The sequence below is a fragment of the Anopheles nili genome, chromosome 3 (assembly GCF_943737925.1).
Source record: "Anopheles nili chromosome 3, idAnoNiliSN_F5_01, whole genome shotgun sequence".
NCBI lineage: Eukaryota > Metazoa > Arthropoda > Insecta > Diptera > Culicidae > Anopheles > Anopheles nili.
This window is the reverse complement of record NC_071292.1, coordinates 40082839-40102335: the sequence shown is the minus strand read 5'-3', so window position 1 is coordinate 40102335 and position 19497 is coordinate 40082839. Positions and strand designations below refer to the sequence as shown.

General features: G+C 43.8%; 3 protein-coding genes across 3 annotated transcripts; 1 reads left to right on the top strand and 2 right to left on the bottom strand.

The window, feature by feature from the left end:
- Nucleotides 1-1701: 1701 nt before the first annotated feature.
- On the bottom strand, nt 1702-18103 carry LOC128726404 (xaa-Pro dipeptidase). Its single transcript, XM_053820210.1, has 8 exons — nt 17912-18103; nt 17562-17753; nt 14358-14405; nt 9334-9395; nt 9221-9265; nt 2186-2900; nt 1961-2112; nt 1702-1893 (listed from the first exon to the last, which is right to left on the bottom strand). Exons 1-8 carry the CDS (start codon nt 18101-18103, stop codon nt 1860-1862), a joined length of 1440 nt encoding a protein of 479 aa, XP_053676185.1. The 3' UTR covers nt 1702-1859.
- Nucleotides 3768-5824, top strand: LOC128726403 (pre-mRNA-splicing factor Slu7). Its single transcript, XM_053820209.1, has one exon. The coding sequence runs from the start codon at nt 3768-3770 to the stop codon at nt 5592-5594; it is 1827 nt and encodes a 608-aa protein (XP_053676184.1). The 3' UTR covers nt 5595-5824.
- Nucleotides 6025-8345, bottom strand: LOC128726402 (uncharacterized). The gene has a single exon (XM_053820208.1). The coding sequence runs from the start codon at nt 8343-8345 to the stop codon at nt 6240-6242; it is 2106 nt and encodes a 701-aa protein (XP_053676183.1). The 3' UTR covers nt 6025-6239.
- Nucleotides 18104-19497: the final 1394 nt, after the last annotated feature.

Genomic DNA, 19497 nt, shown 5'->3' with positions numbered 1-19497 from the left:
AAGAGGTTTCTCTAAACCCTCAAGGGCAGAGAGAGCAAGAGAGAGAGAGAGAGAGAGAGTGAGAAAGCGCACATGTGGTTGTTTTCGGTTTGTTTTTCTGACTAGAGTAAAAATTGGCTACGTGGCATTCGTGTGTGTACAAACCAAGTTTCGAGACAATGCAGCAAACAAAAAAAAACGAAACATCCGTAACGAATAGCCAAACATCAAAACAAACAAACGGTTGGCCGATGTAGACGTGGTTTGATTTGGTTAGGTTTAACGCAGCGAGTCGCATTGCGTTTTACTTGCTTCCATTTAATTTAACGATTTTTTGCAATTTAAAAATGTAATCTATTATAGATGTGTATGATAAGAATAGCGATCGAAAAACAAAGAAGATGCGCGATGTGTGGTAGCGACGTTATTCGAAACGTAAACGGAAGCGCGCGTGTCGAAGGCAGACGAAGATCCTCCGTTGCGCTGGGACCTGTCGACACATGAGATAGTTACACACCCACCCAGCTGTACAAAACATAATAATAACTGATTGTAATAACACAGGAAATTAACTGTTGCGTTTGTCCGATTTTGTTTTTATTCGCTCTTTGCAAAAGGATATTAACATTGTAAAAATAAAGCCGGCTGGCTAGCGTCCTGCAGCCGACCAATCGTATCCTGATTTCGGATCCCAGACGGTTCCGATGATCATTAGTCTGCTGTGCGGGGTGCGTCTTAAAATTCTAGTAAAATCAAACATTTAACCGATGAAACCGATAAAGTCAGTACTTTTAAAACGATCGTTGCGATCGCCCGCGAGTGCCGACGTTCGCCCGTAATGGCATGTGTGGATTCACACACAGGCACACGCGTAGACAGAAGTAGAGTGCGGATGTGGTTTTAATGGGCCTCCTAATAATGTATCATACGGCATGGCGCATAGGTGGTTGGCAGGCGAAAGTGCACATAAATTTAACAAGAAATTGTAATACTATTACTACTACTAGCGGTAATGTTACGCATATGCGACTGTGTTGTCTGACGATTTCTCTTTGATGATTATCATTTTTAAATACGCCTATGTTTGAGCGAAAAGCAAATCTAATAAACCACTTATATTCACTTTTAGCGAGAACATGTAAGATAATGCGAAAGAGAGAGAGAGAGGGAGAGAAAAAAATACAGAAATAGTGAAATATTTGATTCGTTGATACAAAACGCGGCAGTAAGTTAAAGAGTTGTAAAGAAACGAAAAAAAAACGGCATCCTCCGCGTACAAGCAGCAAACACAAAAGCTGTTGCATTGGTAGACGTAACAATCTGCGTTACGTCGCGAGCGTAGTAAAAATGCGTTTTCTCTCGAAGATGATCGCTGGTGTAAGTGTGGAAGAACAGAAAGACCCGAAACAGATGCACACCGTGTCGTGTTTTGAACAGAACATTACACGAGCGCCTTATTGCCCGACAGCCGGTCGGTGGTTAAGGTGTTCACACAAATTGCGCAAATTCTAGAGGTGTACAAGCGTGCTATAAATGACATATATTAGGCAAATGCGGCGCACGAATATATCTGGTGGTCTGGTAATGAAATGGATTTTGAAGGACATAAACTGAAATATATTGTGTAAGAAGTAATCGGTTGCGGGTGCGAATTTTTCCTCTTGATGACTGCATGGCGCCACGGTGTTAACGAAAAAAAAAGCAAAATGAACAAAGCACTCCAACATTTGCAAAGGATATGGTTTATTGAATCGATTAATATATTGCACAATGCGCATAAAATATAGTTTTCTGCTGGAAGCGGAACGGTGGCATTATGGCGTGTACATAATTCGTTATGAAAACATTATCAAGAATTACGTCTCGGGAATGGCGCGCGCTTACTTGGCCATCCAGGCTTCGATTTCGTCCACCCTACAAAAAGGATCAAGATCAAGGTCATAATCTGACAAAAACTGATACGCGTCGCAAAAGGGCTTACGTTCTCGGCACGAGCGTGAAATTGTCAATGCCAGTCTCGGTAATCAGCACGTCGTCCTCGATGCGGACACCTCCGAAATTGCGGAAACGCTCCAGGTTTTCCTTCACCAGGAACTTGCTCAGATTGGCATCAGCGTACGCCTTGTTCAGCAACTGCAGGAAAGACGAGAGTGAACCAGAGTTTTAGTGCATGCCTTCATCGACTGGCTTGGTGGTGTTTGATTACCGGCTCGATAAAGTAGCATCCCGGTTCGATGGTCAGATACATGCCCGCCTTGAGTGTGCGTGCCGTACGTAAGCGATTGACCCCAGCCTGGGTCGAACGTTCCGGACATCCTGGCAGATATCCACCGACATCGTGTACATCCAGCCCCAGGAAGTGGCCTAACCCGTGCGGTTGAAATATGGCGTTCAATCCAGCCTCCATCATCTCGCCCACATCGCCCTTGAGCAGTTGACCTTTGCGCAGTTCCTCGAGCATCACACGGTTGGCAAGCAGATGCATGTCGATCCATGACACACCTTCCCGGGCAGTCGCACACACTGCGTCACGGGCAGCTAGCACCGCATTGTAGATGAGCTTCTGGTCATCGGTGAACTTGCCGCTGGCCGGAAAACTGCAGGTAATGTCCGCAGCATAACCACCGTAATTGGCGCCCATGTCGAACAGACACATGTCTCCATCGCGGATGGCACAATCGTTCGGTGATCCAGCGTGGCCGTAGTGCAGTATCGCTGAGTTGGTGCCCGTGCCGCAGATGCATGTGTACGAGACGTGACGGCAGCCACCGACGGCGTACGCGTGGCGCAGGAACTCAGCCTCGGCCTGGTACTCGTGCAGACCAGGTTTCATCACCTTCATGACCGCTTTGTGTGCGTCGGAGGACACACGTGCCACATAGCGCAGGACCTCGATTTCGTCCGACGATTTTATGACGCGGCTAAAATACAGAAACAAGGATCGAATCCATTAACAATCGGGGTTTGTCTATAAAACACTCACTTTTCTTCTTCATGGTATGATTATATTATAAAATTGTGAAAGAGAAAAATGCAGAAAAAAGAAGAACTCTTGTGAGATGCAAGAACTGTACGAGACGAACTAATAACTTATAACGATATTTTTCAAATTGTTGGAAAACAGAAACAATTTTTGTTCATATCTGAAATAATGAATTCGTGGAACTACCAGAATTTTTCCAAATAGCATATATAAAACTTTTTGATTAAATTCAAAAAATTAAACAAATGATCAAAAATAAAACATTTTTGATAACAAAGCTTTTTAAATTCCACTAGTCTACCACGTCTCACATATAGTAATATAAAATAAAAATACTGTTCAAAATTTTAAAAAGAATTTATTTTATAAAGTGTTAAAATACACCACACGTAGAACGCTGCAGCGCACTGTAAAAACACCGCACAATCGAGCAAAACGGACACGGCCTTTTTTATGAATCGAAAGTGATGCAACTGTCACTGAGCTGACGTTTCGTGGTTTGTTGTCAACGATAGCTGTGTTTGGTACTAGTGTTGTTTAGTGACGATTGTCGACTGCGTAGAAAATATTACTTTTGCCAAAAAATACATTAACTTCCTCCTTTTTTCATGGTTTTGTGAATGAATGATACGTTTACGTGCGAAGGAAAACATTACATCAAGTTTGTGAATGGAGTGTTGTGTTTTGGTGCGTTGGTTGAAAGAGAACCCCGTCTCATAGTTGTTGTTCTATTTTAGCTGTTGGTAAAGCTTCTCGACTCGAACATAACATATCTACGGATAGTTCGGTTCAATTTACTCAAAAAATGGTCAGTTCAGGATCAAGACTCCCGCTGTCGATGCTTCTGCAGTCAACAGAAGCGACAGATGAGGAACCACGAAAGGCATCTCGTGAAGATTGGCGAAAGGCGAAGGAGCTTGAGGAGGCGCGAAAAGCAGGTAATGCCCCGGCCGCCGTAGATGAAGAGGGTCGGGACATCAATCCACACATACCGCAGTACATTTCATCCGCCCCATGGTACTACAATACGGCCGGTCCAACACTAAAGCACCAGCGGCCACAAGACGAAGATAAGCTCCGCTCTGGAATCGATGAATGGTACAAGCGAGGCGTAGACACATCCAAGCCGTTGGTAACAAAGTACCGCAAAGGAGCGTGCGAGAACTGTGGTGCAATGACGCACAAGCGCGTCGATTGTATGGAGCGACCGCGCAAGGTGGGCGCCAAGTTTTCGGCCAAACAGATAGCCCACGATGAGTTTATACAGCCAACGATTGTGGGTGATTATGACGGGAAACGGGACCGCTGGGCAGGGTACGACCCGGCCAATCATCGAGAAATCGTCGAAGAATACCTCAAGATCGAGCAGGCCAAACGAGAGCTGCGGGCCCAAAAATTGAAGGAAAATCCCGATCTAGCAGAGGAACAGGACGAAGAAGAGGACGAAGATCGGTACGTCGACGAGGTGGACATGCCGGGCACGAAGGTGGACTCGAAACAGCGTATCACCGTGCGTAATTTACGTATTCGCGAGGACACCGCCAAGTACCTTCGCAATCTCGATCCCAACTCGGCCTACTACGATCCGAAAACGCGTTCGATGCGTGATAACCCTACGCCCCTGCTGAACCCGGAAGAGACGGAATTTGCGGGTGAAAACTTTGTTCGCTATTCGGGCGACATTCAGCGACACGCCCAGGCACAACTGTTTGCTTGGGAAGCGTACGGTAAAGGAGTCGATGTGCACGTGCTCGCCGAACCGACGAAGCTGGAGTTGCTGCAGAAGGAGTATGAGAAGAAAAAATCACAATTCAAGGATGAGGTGAAGAACAAGGTGCTGGAGCAGTACGGAGGCGAGGAGCATTTGGCGGTTCCACCCAAGGCGCTGTTACTTGCCCAAACAGAAAACTATGTTGAGTACTCTCGGTACGGCAAAATCATCAAGGGACAGGACAAACCCGTCATCCGGTCGCGATACGAAGAGGACGTGTATATCAACAATCACACGACAGTGTGGGGCTCGTACTGGAGTAACGGCTGCTGGGGTTATAGATGTTGCGAATCGATGATAAAAAATTCATACTGCGTCGGCGAGAATGGCAAATCGGGCACCACTAATCCGCCCGTTGCCACCGAAAGCGCCCTTTCCAGAGAAACAGCAGCAAGTGACGCGGAATCGCCGGAAGATGATGTCAAGTTGGCTGCCTCGGCGGAAGACGGTAAAAGTCGACGACCGGTACCCACTTCCCCAGGAGTGCAGGCTGCGGCCGAACAGGACAAAAGCAGTAACGGTGAAAGCGATAGTGAATCCGAACGAGAGCACGATCGGTCAGAATCGAAAAAATCCAAGAAAAAACGCAAGAAGGAAAAGAAACGCCAGCAGCGAAGGGAAGAGAAACAAAAGCGTAAGAAATCCGAGGTCGGCAAGGTAGAGAAGGACAAATTGCAGCTTGCTTTAGAGGCGGAGGAGGAAAGTCAGCGTCGTGCTGCACAGGTACTGCAACAGGACGAACGTAAACGCGCGTACAACAGCATGTATGACGTCAAAGCACCGACGGAGGAAGAAATCGAAGCGTATATGATGAAGCGACGTCGTGAGGAAGATCCAATGCTAGCTTTTATGAGCAAATAAACGTTAACGAACCTTCAGCCAAGTGCACTCGTAACGAACTTATGTTAAGTGCTTTTAAATAATTCATGATTTAAGACGTTGGTCCTTATCATAAGGCGAACGTAGTTTTTCAATCAATCAATTCATTCGAACATATTTTCATCTTCAAAAATGTAAAAAGTTATGACTGAAATAAAACGGTACGAATTAGAGAAAACATATGCCAAATAACAAAATGCTGAGGCTGTGTGTCCCGATTATGTTGGAAATAAAAAATGCCTTAAAAGTATGTTGAAGCGAGAGTCACAATTGTACACGAATACATTAAAAAAGGATACCAAACCGTAATTAGAGCTAAGAAGCGATGCAAAATCCGAACTGGATAAGCTCAGCTCTAAAAGGAAAGACAATCGACGTTTTGAAACAAAATTTATTTACTCTTCGTCCTGGCCGCCTCTCTTCGTGTACACATTCATCATTACTAAAAGCATAGCCTTTGCCTAGGACCTATAGCTCCGAAAAAATGTAGGGTAGAAAAATGCCACGCTAAGAGTTTAATACCAGCGATAGCAGTGGTTAGCTGCTTTCACTTCATCTTATGTGTGGAACAATATCACAATCCCAGGCTCTCGGCGTATACGTTAAGCCACCGACGGTCGAAGTCGTTCAACGTGGAGGAGGTAACGCGTCCAGAGCCGCCTTCATCCTCTCGACTAAGTACCGACGTAGCTCCTGGGGATGGATTTTCAGTTTGTACAGCACATCGAAGTGCAACGTAACCACCTTCAAACCGAGCCGTCGTAAGTGCCGTATCCGCATGACCTGTGGCCCAATCAGATAGCTTCCAGTGCTGTCGTAGTATTCCGGCAGGTGCACCAGCACCGCCACATTGATATTTCGCTCCTTCATCGTATTCATCGTGAAGATGTTTCCCAGGCCAGCCGGGTGAAAGATGACATCGACCAAGTAGAGCGAATTTACCGGCAAGTGTTGCAGGCAGGAGAACTTTGTCATACACTCGGGGCCACCGGCAAGCTCTTCTAGTTCGGTCGTTATGTAATTAACGATGCGTTTGATGCGTCCATCGTGAAAAACAGATTTTGCTGCGTGATCTCGTGGAAGCAGCGGCCCATCGTAATCGGTACATTCGAGCGTAAGGGCGGTATCAAACACTTTCAGCTTGCCCCGGACGACGTCTAACCGTTCTGGGCGCGTTTTGGCGTGTAGCACATCGAGAAAGTACGGATTGAATATGCGATTCACGAAGTTGAGCGGGAACCGCTCGAGACAGACGTACGCAAACATGATGTCGATCGTGTCGACGGGGCGAATTTTCGCAAAATGCAGATCAAGAAACATGTTCAGCGTGTCGAAGAACTTGGTGACATTCGTCGGAACAAAGTCGAGAAAGGCGAATGGGCAAAACAGCGCCTTCAAGTAGGCCGGCTCCAGCTGACCAAAGTTGGCGATGAAAAACTCGCTGCAACCGTTCAGAATGTGGGTATTACGGAGTCGAAATTCCTCACAATGCCGCAGTATAGTGACAATCAGGTTCTGGGAATTCACCTTCACGCCCTTTGCCTTGACGTATCGTTCCATGGCACGCTCGATTTGAGCATCCGTGTAGGACAGGTTGGTGAACGCCTCCAGAATTGCTCCCAGCTCGTCCTCGGCGACTGCATGAATGTTTGTGTTCAACCAGCGTGCAAGGGTTTGCGTGATTCGATATGGGGACACCTTGCAGGCCACGAGCGCCTGGAGTACCTCGATTGTTGCGTTCGGTGTCATTTGCCACCAAAGCAGTGGAATGCGCCTTTCAAGGACCGTCAGTACCGCCCGGCGGCTGAGCTTGAGATAGGGCAGTATCGAGAATACGAAATGCACGTTTCGCTCGGTGATGGACTTCTCCTGGTCAGCGATACCGCTCCAGAACTTTTCTACCATCTCTGGCCGGCGACATTGGGTAAGCACTTCGATGGCGTCACAGCATTCTTCGATTGAGAGGGCATTTTCCGAGCACCGATACACGAGCTCATTTCCCAGCATGTCGATCGTTTTGGGCAGTTCCAGATAGCTTCTCAGTTCGTCCAACAAATCCAGAATCGATTTTGAGTCCGCCTGAAACACGATACAGTTCACTATGCGTTCGAAGGGTTCACTTTCTTCGAGTTCTTTCAGCTCGAGCAAGCTTTCCACCTTGAGTATTTTCTCGAGGGCGCGAATTGCCACGCTCGAGCCGTAAGCGTTTCCGGAGACATTTTGCTCTCGTTCACCGAGTATGGTTAGTACGCCTTTAGTGGAGTGGCAATTTTCGATTTTCTCTATCAATTCAGTCTCGCATTGCAATGAAGCTTGCAGTTCGCCCGCCGAGAGTCCATCCAACGGAATTTGCTGATCATTGCCAGCACTGCGCGGAGGTGATGGAGAGGTAATAATTTTATCAGATACAAATGACACAAACTCATCTTCGGCTATTTTCCGCACGACTACCGGCAACTCCTGGATATCGCAACCCTGCTGCACCAGAATAGTGGTATGACGGACGAACTTCTTGGAGGAAATGTTTGTAGGCGAATTTGTTATTTTTGCACCAGAGCTACTACCGTCGGTTGATGGCGTTGGCGACGGCGGCTCGTCCCCGGAATCCTTCGAGGATGAGAATGCGTTAACCCGCATTGCAAACGGGTATTGCAAAAAATGCTGCAGTGAGGAGCCAAATCCTGGCACTCCTCGGCGATGGAATCGCAACGAGCTCCACACACAGCGCGACATTTATATTATGTAAGCCTTTCGTTGTTATCCGATCCAGGGTTTATCCACGCAGAGCGGTCAGTAGATAATGCATCCTTAAAACATTTCGAAACATTAAAACACGATTTTCAATTTGAAACACTCAGTTTTCGCACTTGCAAATGCTTATTCCTTTTGTCACACGTTGCGAAATGGACAACAATTTTGCCTTTCTTGCGGCATCGCTCTGTCTTTTTCTATACAATAACCATTGCTCAGCTGACCGTCAACTGTCAACTGTCAATTTCAAATAAACACAGGGCTGAACAAACCTCTCGCGAATGGGATTTTCAGGGCTGTGTTCAAATTTAAAAAAACACAAGCCAGAAAATTTTAATTCGTCAAGGATTCTTTTTATAGAATTTTAATGATATATGTATTTCACAGATAGACTATTCCATAAAAATATTAACAAATACATAGTACCACAAATACATAGTATCATACTTACATGATCTGAACGAGCAGCGTTTGATTTATAATATACATGATTAAATGCTGTATTGCATAATTTCAAGAATGAATTCGCCTCACTGTATCAAAAAATTTCAGTGGTTGAACCATACACATTTTAAAAATTATGAAGTTGGTCATGTTTTAAACAAATAAGACAAATTGACTTTCCCATGAAAAGATGCGCTTCATGCAATTATCAAGGTGAAGTCTTTTTCATGAAAAATATTCTGATGAGCATTACAATTATGAATACATTTAAACATTAAATATTGACCAAAAATATAAGAATGATATGCTTGCAATTAACATTGAAAATCATTAATTTAGTTTATAATATACCGAATCGATGAAAATTATTTAAAAAAAAAACAATCTATAAAAGAGGTATGTATTTTTCTTACCATTCTGCAATAACCGGAAACAGGATATCGGTGTCGGCAACAAAACTGTTAAAGAAAAAACAAACAACCATTATTCCGTTATCTGTATCAGTACGTTACTCAGAAATGCTCACCTCTCGATTCCCTTGAAATATGCCGGTTTGACCACCGAACCGCTATCGGAATTTGGTCCACTCTATTTAAAAGAAACGTGTAAATAAATAATTCTTGGTTTTATTGCAAATTGATTGACTAACTTTGAACTAGCTCACTACTTTGTACATTTCGCTTCCTCACGTGACATTATACCTAATTTGGATAGAGAAGAAATCTTGAAAAAAGGTAATTACAATTACCTAATTTTTATCTGATATTGTCGTCAGCCGCTCCAAGAAGATTAGCCGCATTAGGTAAATAAACAACGTCTCGAGGGGAAGCAAAACAGTCTACGATCTACTCAGATTAAGCGAAACATTTGTTTGTAAACATATACGGCGTAGTTCTGCCGTTTCAGATTATGCCCAGAGCTCACTGTACCAGCGTAAAGTTAAATATATATACCAATGGAAGAAATCAGTACTTGCAGTTCTATCTTTATAGCCAACCTACCCCAGAATTGCCACCCGTTTAATGATGCGTAATGCGTAAAGAGAAAAAAAATCTCGTGACTTTTGTGTTCGTTGGCAATGTTTTTTGGGAGCGACGCAACAATCCTGAGCCATTTCATCATCACATTCAGAAAGAGCTTTGCGATAGCAGTGTTTCAATACACCGAAGTGGACAGTGTTGATAAGACCAATCGCATTCCCATCCACATCTCCACCCTTCTTCCACCTCGAGCCGTATATTGTTGCGCATGGCGCCACATAATTCTCACACCGTCACCAAGCGTGCCACCTTCATTCATCTAAGACGCCAGCCAAGGCCACTTGCAAGCCTGAGACCAAAGTACCTCTACTGCCGCGAGTGTGTACATTGCAATGTTATCGAAACGAATTATCGCAGGGCGAAACGAAAAAAATCGGACAGACGAAAAACCGTTTCCGCTGGTTCGAGAATTGCGACGATCTTGCTGTTTGTATAACTCGCAACAGGTTTCAAACGCGTAAACATATTTTGCGCTAAAAATGCTACAATAAACGCAACAAACAGCAAAGCTGCTTATCGCTGAGCTCCTCATTGAGTCAGAATTGGTGTCGAAATTGCAAGGAGCTAGCTGATTGATGATTGATGGACTGATTGTACAGATGATGAACAGATTGTTTGGCGATAAATTGTTATTTTTGTACATGATCTCTTCATGGCGAACTAGTTTGTTTGCAGAAATGATCATATTATGAATAATTGCAAGCCGTCTTAGACTATCGTTCCATTGATTGGAAATGTACAGATTGCGCAAACAAATTGTTGGGAATTTTAAACAAAAAAGCTGTGTTAGATCAACTAACATTACGAAACAAATTATATTCTAAGTCACTTTTCATTATCATTTGTACGCAAGTTTAACTTCACATTTTAGGTAAACTGCCTGAATCGTATCGATAGTAATAACGATTTTTGATAACAGCCAATCACCGGCTGTTGCCATTTTGAACAAATCGCTCGTTTGGCATTTTTAGCATACGAGCACACACACCAAAACTGGGACACACTGTTCCGGTGCAACTCATGTTGATCGAGACTTGCCTTCCTTTCAATAGCCATCCGGCCTACTTTGCTTGAGCAACAAAAAAGCGCAACGCTTACGTCACGACGGCGCAGCGCTAGCTTTTCAAAACAAACCGCAACCGTCGTCGGTGATGCATTTGACGTTGCCCGCGATCTTATGAATAGTGAAGGCCGGGGAGCCGATGGGGGTAGTTGAACGAAAGAAAAAAAAAACAAATGGCGAAAACACGCCATCCACTGATATTTGAGGCGAGCAATCGGTTACTATTTGTCCTTAAGTGAGTGATTGTTTCACAGACGCGCCCGCTTGCCCAAGGCCCGTGTATAGAAAGTGAATAATCAAAATAAACAAACCAAAACAAAAGCCATGGTGCGATGGTTTCGGAGCTCGGAAGCGGCGACGTCATTGTCAGGTTTGAAGGTAAACAACGTTGGTTGGTCAAGGAGGGGAACACGAGACAAGGTGTCGCCTGAAGAGTAATGCCATCCTATTGAGGGACTTTAAAATTAAGTAGATTTGCTTCATGTTGCCGCGAATTTTTGTATCTTTTTGGATAATATGCTATCGGACTCTTACTAAAATATATTGCTACATTCAAATGTACTAATCTGTTACCATAAATGCTTGATATATTGTAGCAACAAATCTGTTACCTTGAGACAATGACAATGATCAATTTTTAACAATAGATAAATATATGCCTCTAATTATTCCATATATTTTTCTCTTTCGTTTTTATTTTCAGATAAGGCGCAAATATTATGGGAATAAAACGCCCTCATCCGAAAAGTGTAAAAGCATTTTCTTTTCTGTTGTTGCGAAAGCAAACCTAGCGGGCTTTCACGCACTGTGAGCGATCAGAGAAAGGCAAAATAAAATACTCCAGTCCAAAAATGGACTCAAACTTGCGGCCGATTCGAACAAGGCAGCAACGGAAGGGCAATAACGGTTAAATTTGCAAAACTCCAACGAGCCGGTATTCGTAAGCGAATAATAGACAGGCACGCGGGCAACGGGAACAATAGTGGGTGGATTGGCAGAGCATACCCACGATCGAAGCACACTTCTATAGCCACCGAGCCGCACACACACACTGTCGGAGCAAAAAATGGAAGGAGAATGGAGTCGAGAGCGCCGAATTGGAGTCAAGGCCTGCTTATTCGAGAGCCGGTGTAGTGTTAGTCTTGGGGTCTGTTGTGACGGCGGCCAGCCGTATTATGACGGGGTGTTTTATACGAGTGGATTTCCAATGACGAAAAGCAGTCTAGCGAGGCGGCGAAATGACTCTTTTCATTGAAATTTCATGAACGGAACTCGCAAAATTAATGGTCACGTACGCAACCGAACGGGCTTGGCAGCGTACCCCGCAAGACGGACTGAGTTCGCGGAAGGCCGCCTTTCGGAAGGCGTAAAAGAGAGAAATAGACTCTGGGGGGGGGCATGTTTGCTATATCCCGTGTTCGCTGATGTCTTGCTCATGACACTCTTTGCGACTCGGACAGACGGACCTTCCTCTGAAACGGCACCTTGAGAGACACACCCTTTTCGTTTTGTTCGAAGCTAATTTAAGCTTTTGTGCGGCTAATGTTTTAATTGTTACAAACCAGAGCAAGTACTCGGTATCACACCGTCATAAGTAATCTTTTACGGCAAATCTGTATCGGTTTTATCTGTATTAAAAATGGGATACAGTTGCTTGCACAAGGAAAGGTTTAAACTTGTTGTCCCACGCGTAGGGGGTTTTGGCAAAATGTTGCGAACCTGAATTAATTATACCATGTTAAGGTCACTGAAACAGACAACCCCCAAACAAAGGTCAGCATCGGACGATCGGCAAACCAAAATTTTGAGCCAAGCGAATAATAACAACAACATCAAAAAACCGCTAAAACTCCTTCGACGCACAAAATGCTATTCTCTCCGCGTTGTCGGAAGGTTGTCTGTGCCAATTCATGGCGAATAATTTTGAAACACGAAAAGAAGTAGCACTATTGTCGTTCGATCGGAATCACTTCTTTTTGAAAGGTGCCGGAATTGTGTGATGAAAGGTCACGCGACTAGTCTACGACGCTTTGTCGAACATGGCTAATAATTACGCATCATTCACACGCATCGCAAAATTCATAAGGCTCTTGCATACGTGAAGCTATTGAATTGACCTATAAACAAATTCTACCACATGTACGGGGTAAACGCGGATATATTATCATGTATCGAAATGATCTCTTTTCTGAGATCGTGTTGTGTTAAAGTTTTCTATTGTAAGATAACACACGATCAAGAGATTAAAGTTTTCTATTATATCTCTTGACTTACTAAAATAGTACTAATATGAAAGAAGTTCACACCTACACTCATTTTTACCGCCAATGCAAAGGTTTGATACTAATTGCAAAAGCCGTTACAAAAGAGTTCCCTTTTTGCAAACATATTGTAAACATTTGGTCGTATCCCGCCCAGATCGTGTACTATTGCGAACTGCGGGCAGTTCGAAGCGCAAAATTCCTTGAGTCTGTTTATTTTCAATTTCACAGCACATTTTGCAACAACGGTGCATACCAAAACGTCGAATGACCGCGCATGGGTTTGTCCCCTTGCCCTAACTGCACTCTTTACCACCTACCATTTGCATCCAAGAGCCGACATCGCTACAGTTGTGGCACAGATTCCAAAAACACTAGGGATGGTGCATGTGTGTGTGTGTATGTGTGGGTGTGTGATAAAGAAAAAAGAGGGCAACAACCATTGCAAACGGGCTGTTTTTTTTCTCGGTACAGTACATCTAAGCGGTTCAAATTCAATACCAAAATATTAGCAAAACTTACGCTCGCCAAGTTTAGCATTAGTATCAGTTGGTAAGGCTGTACATTTGCGATGCTTTTCTTGTGTTTTATCGTATTTACACAGTTGCAACTCAACTTCAACTGTGTAGGTTCTGTCTGACTTTCATCCGGCATGTTTGTAGTACGGGTTTTTTTCGGTTATGTACATCACAGACATGCCCTTCCTTTGCACAAACGGTGCAACAGAGAGAGTATGTGCAAGAGTGTGCAAGCGCACGCAGTACGATGAAAATAAAATCATTTCTTGTGGGTGGATGCAGTAACGGATGGCCGGGGGGTTGTTTCCTTCGTGACTAACCTCGACCATTTGTGTGTGTGTGTGTGTGTGTTTATTATTGTTTACGTTTCCACCATTCGCGAGGCAAACAGCAAAAACGAATCGTGCCACAACACCCATCTGGCCGGTGCTGGTCACTTTTTACCAGTGACTCATCCATGAGCAAGCTGAGCGCAGTCCATTTCTGGATTGACCCCAAACGAGTGGGGGATCCAAAAAGAAGGGGTTTTTTCTTCAATGTATTATGCAGCACAGACACGGTTGTTTTTAGGGCTGGTTCGGTAATTCCACTATAAGAACCACCAACCATTTGATAGAAAAGAACTAGATGGTTTTTATCGTGAATAGGTTGTAGCTTGATTTACTCACCAAAAGCAACAGCACCGAAGGATCAACATTAGCAAGTCGCGCAGGAAGCTGTGGAGAGAAAGCAAAATACTATTATTATGATCTAACACTTTTGCTCTTATCACTGAGGACGTTTGCGATTTTCTAATATCTCTTTTTTTATGGCTTCCCGTATTTTCAACTGATTAGGCAATGTTGATAAAAACTCATGCCGCCATGCAACCGTCACAGGATAGATGGAGTAAACCCCTGAGCTGGCAGTCGATGAGTCAGCCGACAACCAAACACTTATGGTGATACACCCGACTCGTTAAAACCGTTCACCTAATGCTGATTAATCGCAGCACACGTGGCTGCAGGTGTGAGTTCGCGAATGCCAGTCGGTGGTGGTGTGATTGGTTGGCTGGTTCCGAATTCTGATGGACAACAGAAGAGGCAGCCCGAGCTTACGAAAGAGTAAATAGTCTTTTGTCGGTGTACACGCACCGTACTTGGGGAGGTGGGACAACAACGTTCGGCCATCGGGAACCATCGCTGGCAATCGATACCGTACGGCCCACACGTTAGTATGCAGCTACACACTAATTAAATTATAGAAATAGTCGCTACAGCGTTCGCCCCAGTCCGATAAAAACCGCGCCACCGATGCCGGGGACATTACATAATTCATAACGTCTGCCCCAATTACGGTGCAATGACCATGCACCCGACTTTGTTAGCATACCACATGACACCCCACAGTAGCAACACCAGTTGGGTTGTGTGATGGACGCCTGTAGGCAGCATACAGCACACGACGAGACTTGCCAGTGCGTGCCAGAGCAACTCACACGACGGCGTACGGTTGGAGATGTGAACAACGCCTGAGAATGCGGTCGCTCGTTTGCCATGACTCGTTTTTTTTCTTCTATTTCATCTCGACTTCTATGTGCGTGTCGATGTTTGGGGCTGCTACACGGTGAACAATCGGCGCTTGCTCAATACCGGTAAAATACCGATAACCGAGGGCAGATATGTATGGTAAACATTGTGAACTGCAGCCCGTAGAATAGGCAGCGTTTTGCCACTACAAATGCATCCGTTGCGTCAGAGCGAGTGTTTGCTTATGATTAACAGCGATAAGACGCATTGCATTTTACACAGCAATGTACAGATGGGGTGTGAAATTGTTCTTTATATAAGATTTATCACATGAACGAAGGTTCACAGAACAAACAACTAACACTCTTTATGAGAGTCATTTCTTATAAGTACAATATTGTTCTCGATGTTCTTGATGTTCTCCTAAGCCCTTATTATTGTGAAACGGCAACCAAAACGGTTTAATACTGGAGTGATTTAGCGCCCACCTTCAGCTATTTATTAAACTCCTATTCAGAGTGTCCAACAGCGTTGGTAGGTAAGCGTATGTGTAGGTAAGCTCCAGTAGACGTCACGTGTGTTCATCGTACTTTAGCCACGGTTAACTGGCCATGCTCCCATTCATTGGCACACGCCTACTGTATCATGCGGAAATAACCGGGTATTGGTTCCAACGTCGCCGCCACCACCGAGTGTAGAAAAGGAAGGAAGCGTTTCAAAAAATAAATAGACCCCAAACAGACGCACCCCGTGTTGAGGAATGTTGATTTTTTCCCCCCCGCCAGAGCTCGCAGGGACTTTGGATTTGTTGACGGGTTGTAAAAATAAAACACCACATGCCAGCGACGTGTGACTTGCGCGAGTAAGAATGTCGACCCCACGGAATCGTTGCGCGGATGTACGCAGAATGAACGACATTTTTGGCACACTTAGGCGTACAGCTATATTTGCTCAGGAAGGTGAAAAAGGTGCAGTGTTTTTACTCTTCAGGTTCGCAAAACAAAAGGCGCTAAGTTTTTCAGCAGTGAAAAGCATTCATTTATCCTCCATCAATCGACGCTCGATTGCGTGTCCCAAACTGTCCCGAAATCGCCTTTGTAAAGATGCGTAAAGAGTGATCACCCTCTATCACTATGGCGATCACGTTGCGGCTAATTTTGCGTGGCATTTCACTTAGCGGAAGTCAAACGGTCACCCGTTGCGGCTTTCGTTGCCGTTTGTTTTCGTTTCAGTGCGTTCAGACCACTGTGGCAAAAAGTAGACAGTTTTGCAGCTCACGGGCTTCCACCCGTAGGCCCGTGGGGAACTGAGTTACATAAAAATAGCCACAAAACCTGGCGAAACGAAACCGATGCACTGCACGGCGAAATCGCGCTATCGTTGCCGCTCGTAGTGAGAGCTACAGGGAAACGAATGTTTTGTTTACTTTCTTCGAGCTTCAGTTTGTTTTGTGCATGCTTTTCATGAACGAAAAGAAATCGGAGTAAGTTGGCAACATGGCTGCAAAACGTGCGGTAGTTTATAGCAATCCATACATTTAAGATTCTTTTTTGATCGCGTTTGGTTCCAATCAAACTATTGATTGTTACATTTAAATTACGTGTATTTAAAAACTACTTCATCTAAATTTTAAATTACGAAAATCTTTTTTCAACATATCTATAAATGAACAGCATTTTATGGGAAAAACTACTAAATAAATAAATGAACAAAAATGTGTACTGTGTATATTAAAATTTGGACAAGTTGATGTAGAATGTTTAGAATGTCGACGCAAAGCTGCAATGTGAGCTGGTTGTCGTGTAAATTTTCTCTTAGTAATCTTTCCAACTTTAATCCATTTTTCGGCGGCGCCAAAACCCTGCGCATGGGTGCATGGTCGATTGCTTGACCAGATTGAAAAAGTGCAGTGATGTCAAACTCATTCATGCTTGCGAGCGGATTTACATCCATCTCCCGGAAGATCATACCACCGTAATGGCCATATTACCTCTAGATGTCGAAAAAAAACGCATGTATAAAGACAATGTGGCCTTGCTGTATTTTCTCATGCAGTTCGGACTACGAATCGATTAGAAAACCACGTACGGTCTTTGTGGACCTATATATTTGACATGCCTGCTATAGTTAGTACCAAGGCAGCGTGTGTTTGATCTAAGCGAAGAAATGCTATTCATAGAGTGCATTACTTCAGGCCATGTGTAGTGGCGCTGTTGCGAACTGACTGGATTGCAATTTCCCTCCAACCATCCACGCTTCCGCACATGCTCTGATCATTTGTTATTGTTTACGATCGCTGGTCGGAAATAGCTGCCTTCGTCAATGTATCACGGAAACAGCAAACGTTGGTGTAGAAGCTCTTACCTCATCGGCGTAGTACACCGCGTCGACTTCGTACTTTTGCTTGAATTCCTCCAAGCCAAGCAGCGGACCCATCCAAACGGCGTACTCTTCCGGAAGCCTTGGCACGTATAATGTAGAACGTCCGGACTTGAGCTCCACTGTTCCATAGCACCCCGGTTCGGTAACCCCGAATAGGTAGGTAAAGTATGACTCCTGCAGTAAAGTGAAGAATGGAATGGAATTTGGCGATGATTAAGGAAGGATTGAAAGAAATATGCGACTCTTTTTTAATTATCTTCTTACTAAATCGATTACGATATATTTACACATTATTTGTGGTTATTTCTTGTGGATTGAAAATGATAGCTTACCTGTCGGAAAACATAATCGACGTCCGTATCATAGTGGCTAATGTTATCACCTCCCTGCAGCAATACCACAGGCTTTGAATCGTCACCAAAGTTATGGGCACGGCGCAGTTCATTGACCACCTTCACACGATTGTTTCGGAACAACGCCATTGGGATGGCATGCGTATGAGAACCCATTTGGAACACGGCCATTTTCGTACTTCGTGCGCGTGCGTTTCGGCGATAGCAGAGAAATAAGCTAGAGGCGCTGTAAAAATAGATGAAACGTAATTGGAAAGATACAGTTAAAAACCGTTTCATTTGACACGGCAAACAACATTGTTCTGCTTTCCAAAAGTAGGCTACTCTCCGTGGCCTGGTGGCGACCGGCATTCGGGGATATTGTCCACGACGTCGTTGTTCTATTACAGGGCACAGCGTCCTGATTCGTACTCTTCGCAGCTTTGAAAATCAATTTCAATCAGAAGAGGCATATTTTTCTGTACATTTCATTATTAAAACTGCTGCAGGAAGAATTATTTTTCGATTAGAGAGGAAGCAAGCAATGTCTCGTATAACTCATTTTTATTTCTGACACGTTATCAAATTATTTGAGGCGAAAGTAGAAAAAACAGTACCATTCACATCGTACTAAAGCCGTCTATATCTAGCAGAATAGAGCTTCCAATATTATGAATAAAACAGAAATGCTATAATTTCATGAATACTGCTTATCAAATCATTATTCTGGTAGCTTTGTACCATTGTACCGAAACTGTATGTAGTGAAGAACAAGTTGGCAAAAGATTCAAGTCTGTCATAAAACAAACCTGGATGACCTCGTGAACCCAAAATAGAGCAATGATAGCATACTGAAGCAATTTTGGTTTTATATTTTATCTTTTGATGAAATTTCTCTACATGGTATAGAAGGTTTTTTTTTTAATTTTGAGTGTTATATTTTTTTGTTTGAATAATTGTACACATCTTTCTAAAATTCTAAACTATCTCCGTGCAGAAAAACTTCCTATAATGCATTTCATAGATACAACAGAAACGCGGAAATCGCGTTTGTTATTGTTACTTCCCATATTACCATATCATTAAAACGGATGGAAATATAGGCAGATAGTAGGAGGTAAAAATTTATAGTTGCAGGCAAGAGAAACCGATTAAGAATAACCAGTAATGTATGGTAATAGTCATTGTAATGGGAAAAATCACTGCCACTACATTCATGAAAAACAGTCATCAAAAATACAACACCTACGTGTAGGTTATGTGAATGTTTTGTTACTTCAATTTGGAACGCTTCATGCTATCTGGATGACAATGCGCATGCGCTCAGATACTGGAATTCGATACTTGCGGGAAGCACTCCTAGCTACTATAAAATAGGCAACCTTGTTGTGCCAATGTTTGTGTGGAGCAGAAATACAATCATTTTATGGAGCAACGGAATCGAAAACACATTTGAAGTAAACAACCCACGTCCTCGAATCCTTAGCCCCTCTCCTTCTACAAAACGTCAAATTTATCCCGTCTCAAGGGTAAAGTTACAGCCCGTACTGTTGTAAATAATGAGAGAACTACTATATCACAACAAA

Bases quoted from the DNA above. Each gene is read 5' to 3' on its own strand.
- LOC128726404 (XM_053820210.1), bottom strand. From the start codon at position 18,103: ATGGCCGTGTTCCAAATGGGTTCTCATACGCATGCCATCCCAATGGCG. The intron at 14,406-17,561 runs GTAAGAGCTTCT...TTCTCTCCACAG, and splicing joins CGGTGTACTACGCCGATGAG to CTTCCTGCGCGACTTGCTAA. The intron at 9,396-14,357 runs GTGAGTAAATCA...TCTTTTAAATAG, and splicing joins CTTCGGTGCTGTTGCTTTTG to AGTGGACCAAATTCCGATAG.
- LOC128726402 (XM_053820208.1), bottom strand. From the start codon at position 8,345: ATGTCGCGCTGTGTGTGGAGCTCGTTGCGATTCCATCGCCGAGGAGTG.
- LOC128726403 (XM_053820209.1), top strand. From the start codon at position 3,768: ATGGTCAGTTCAGGATCAAGACTCCCGCTGTCGATGCTTCTGCAGTCA.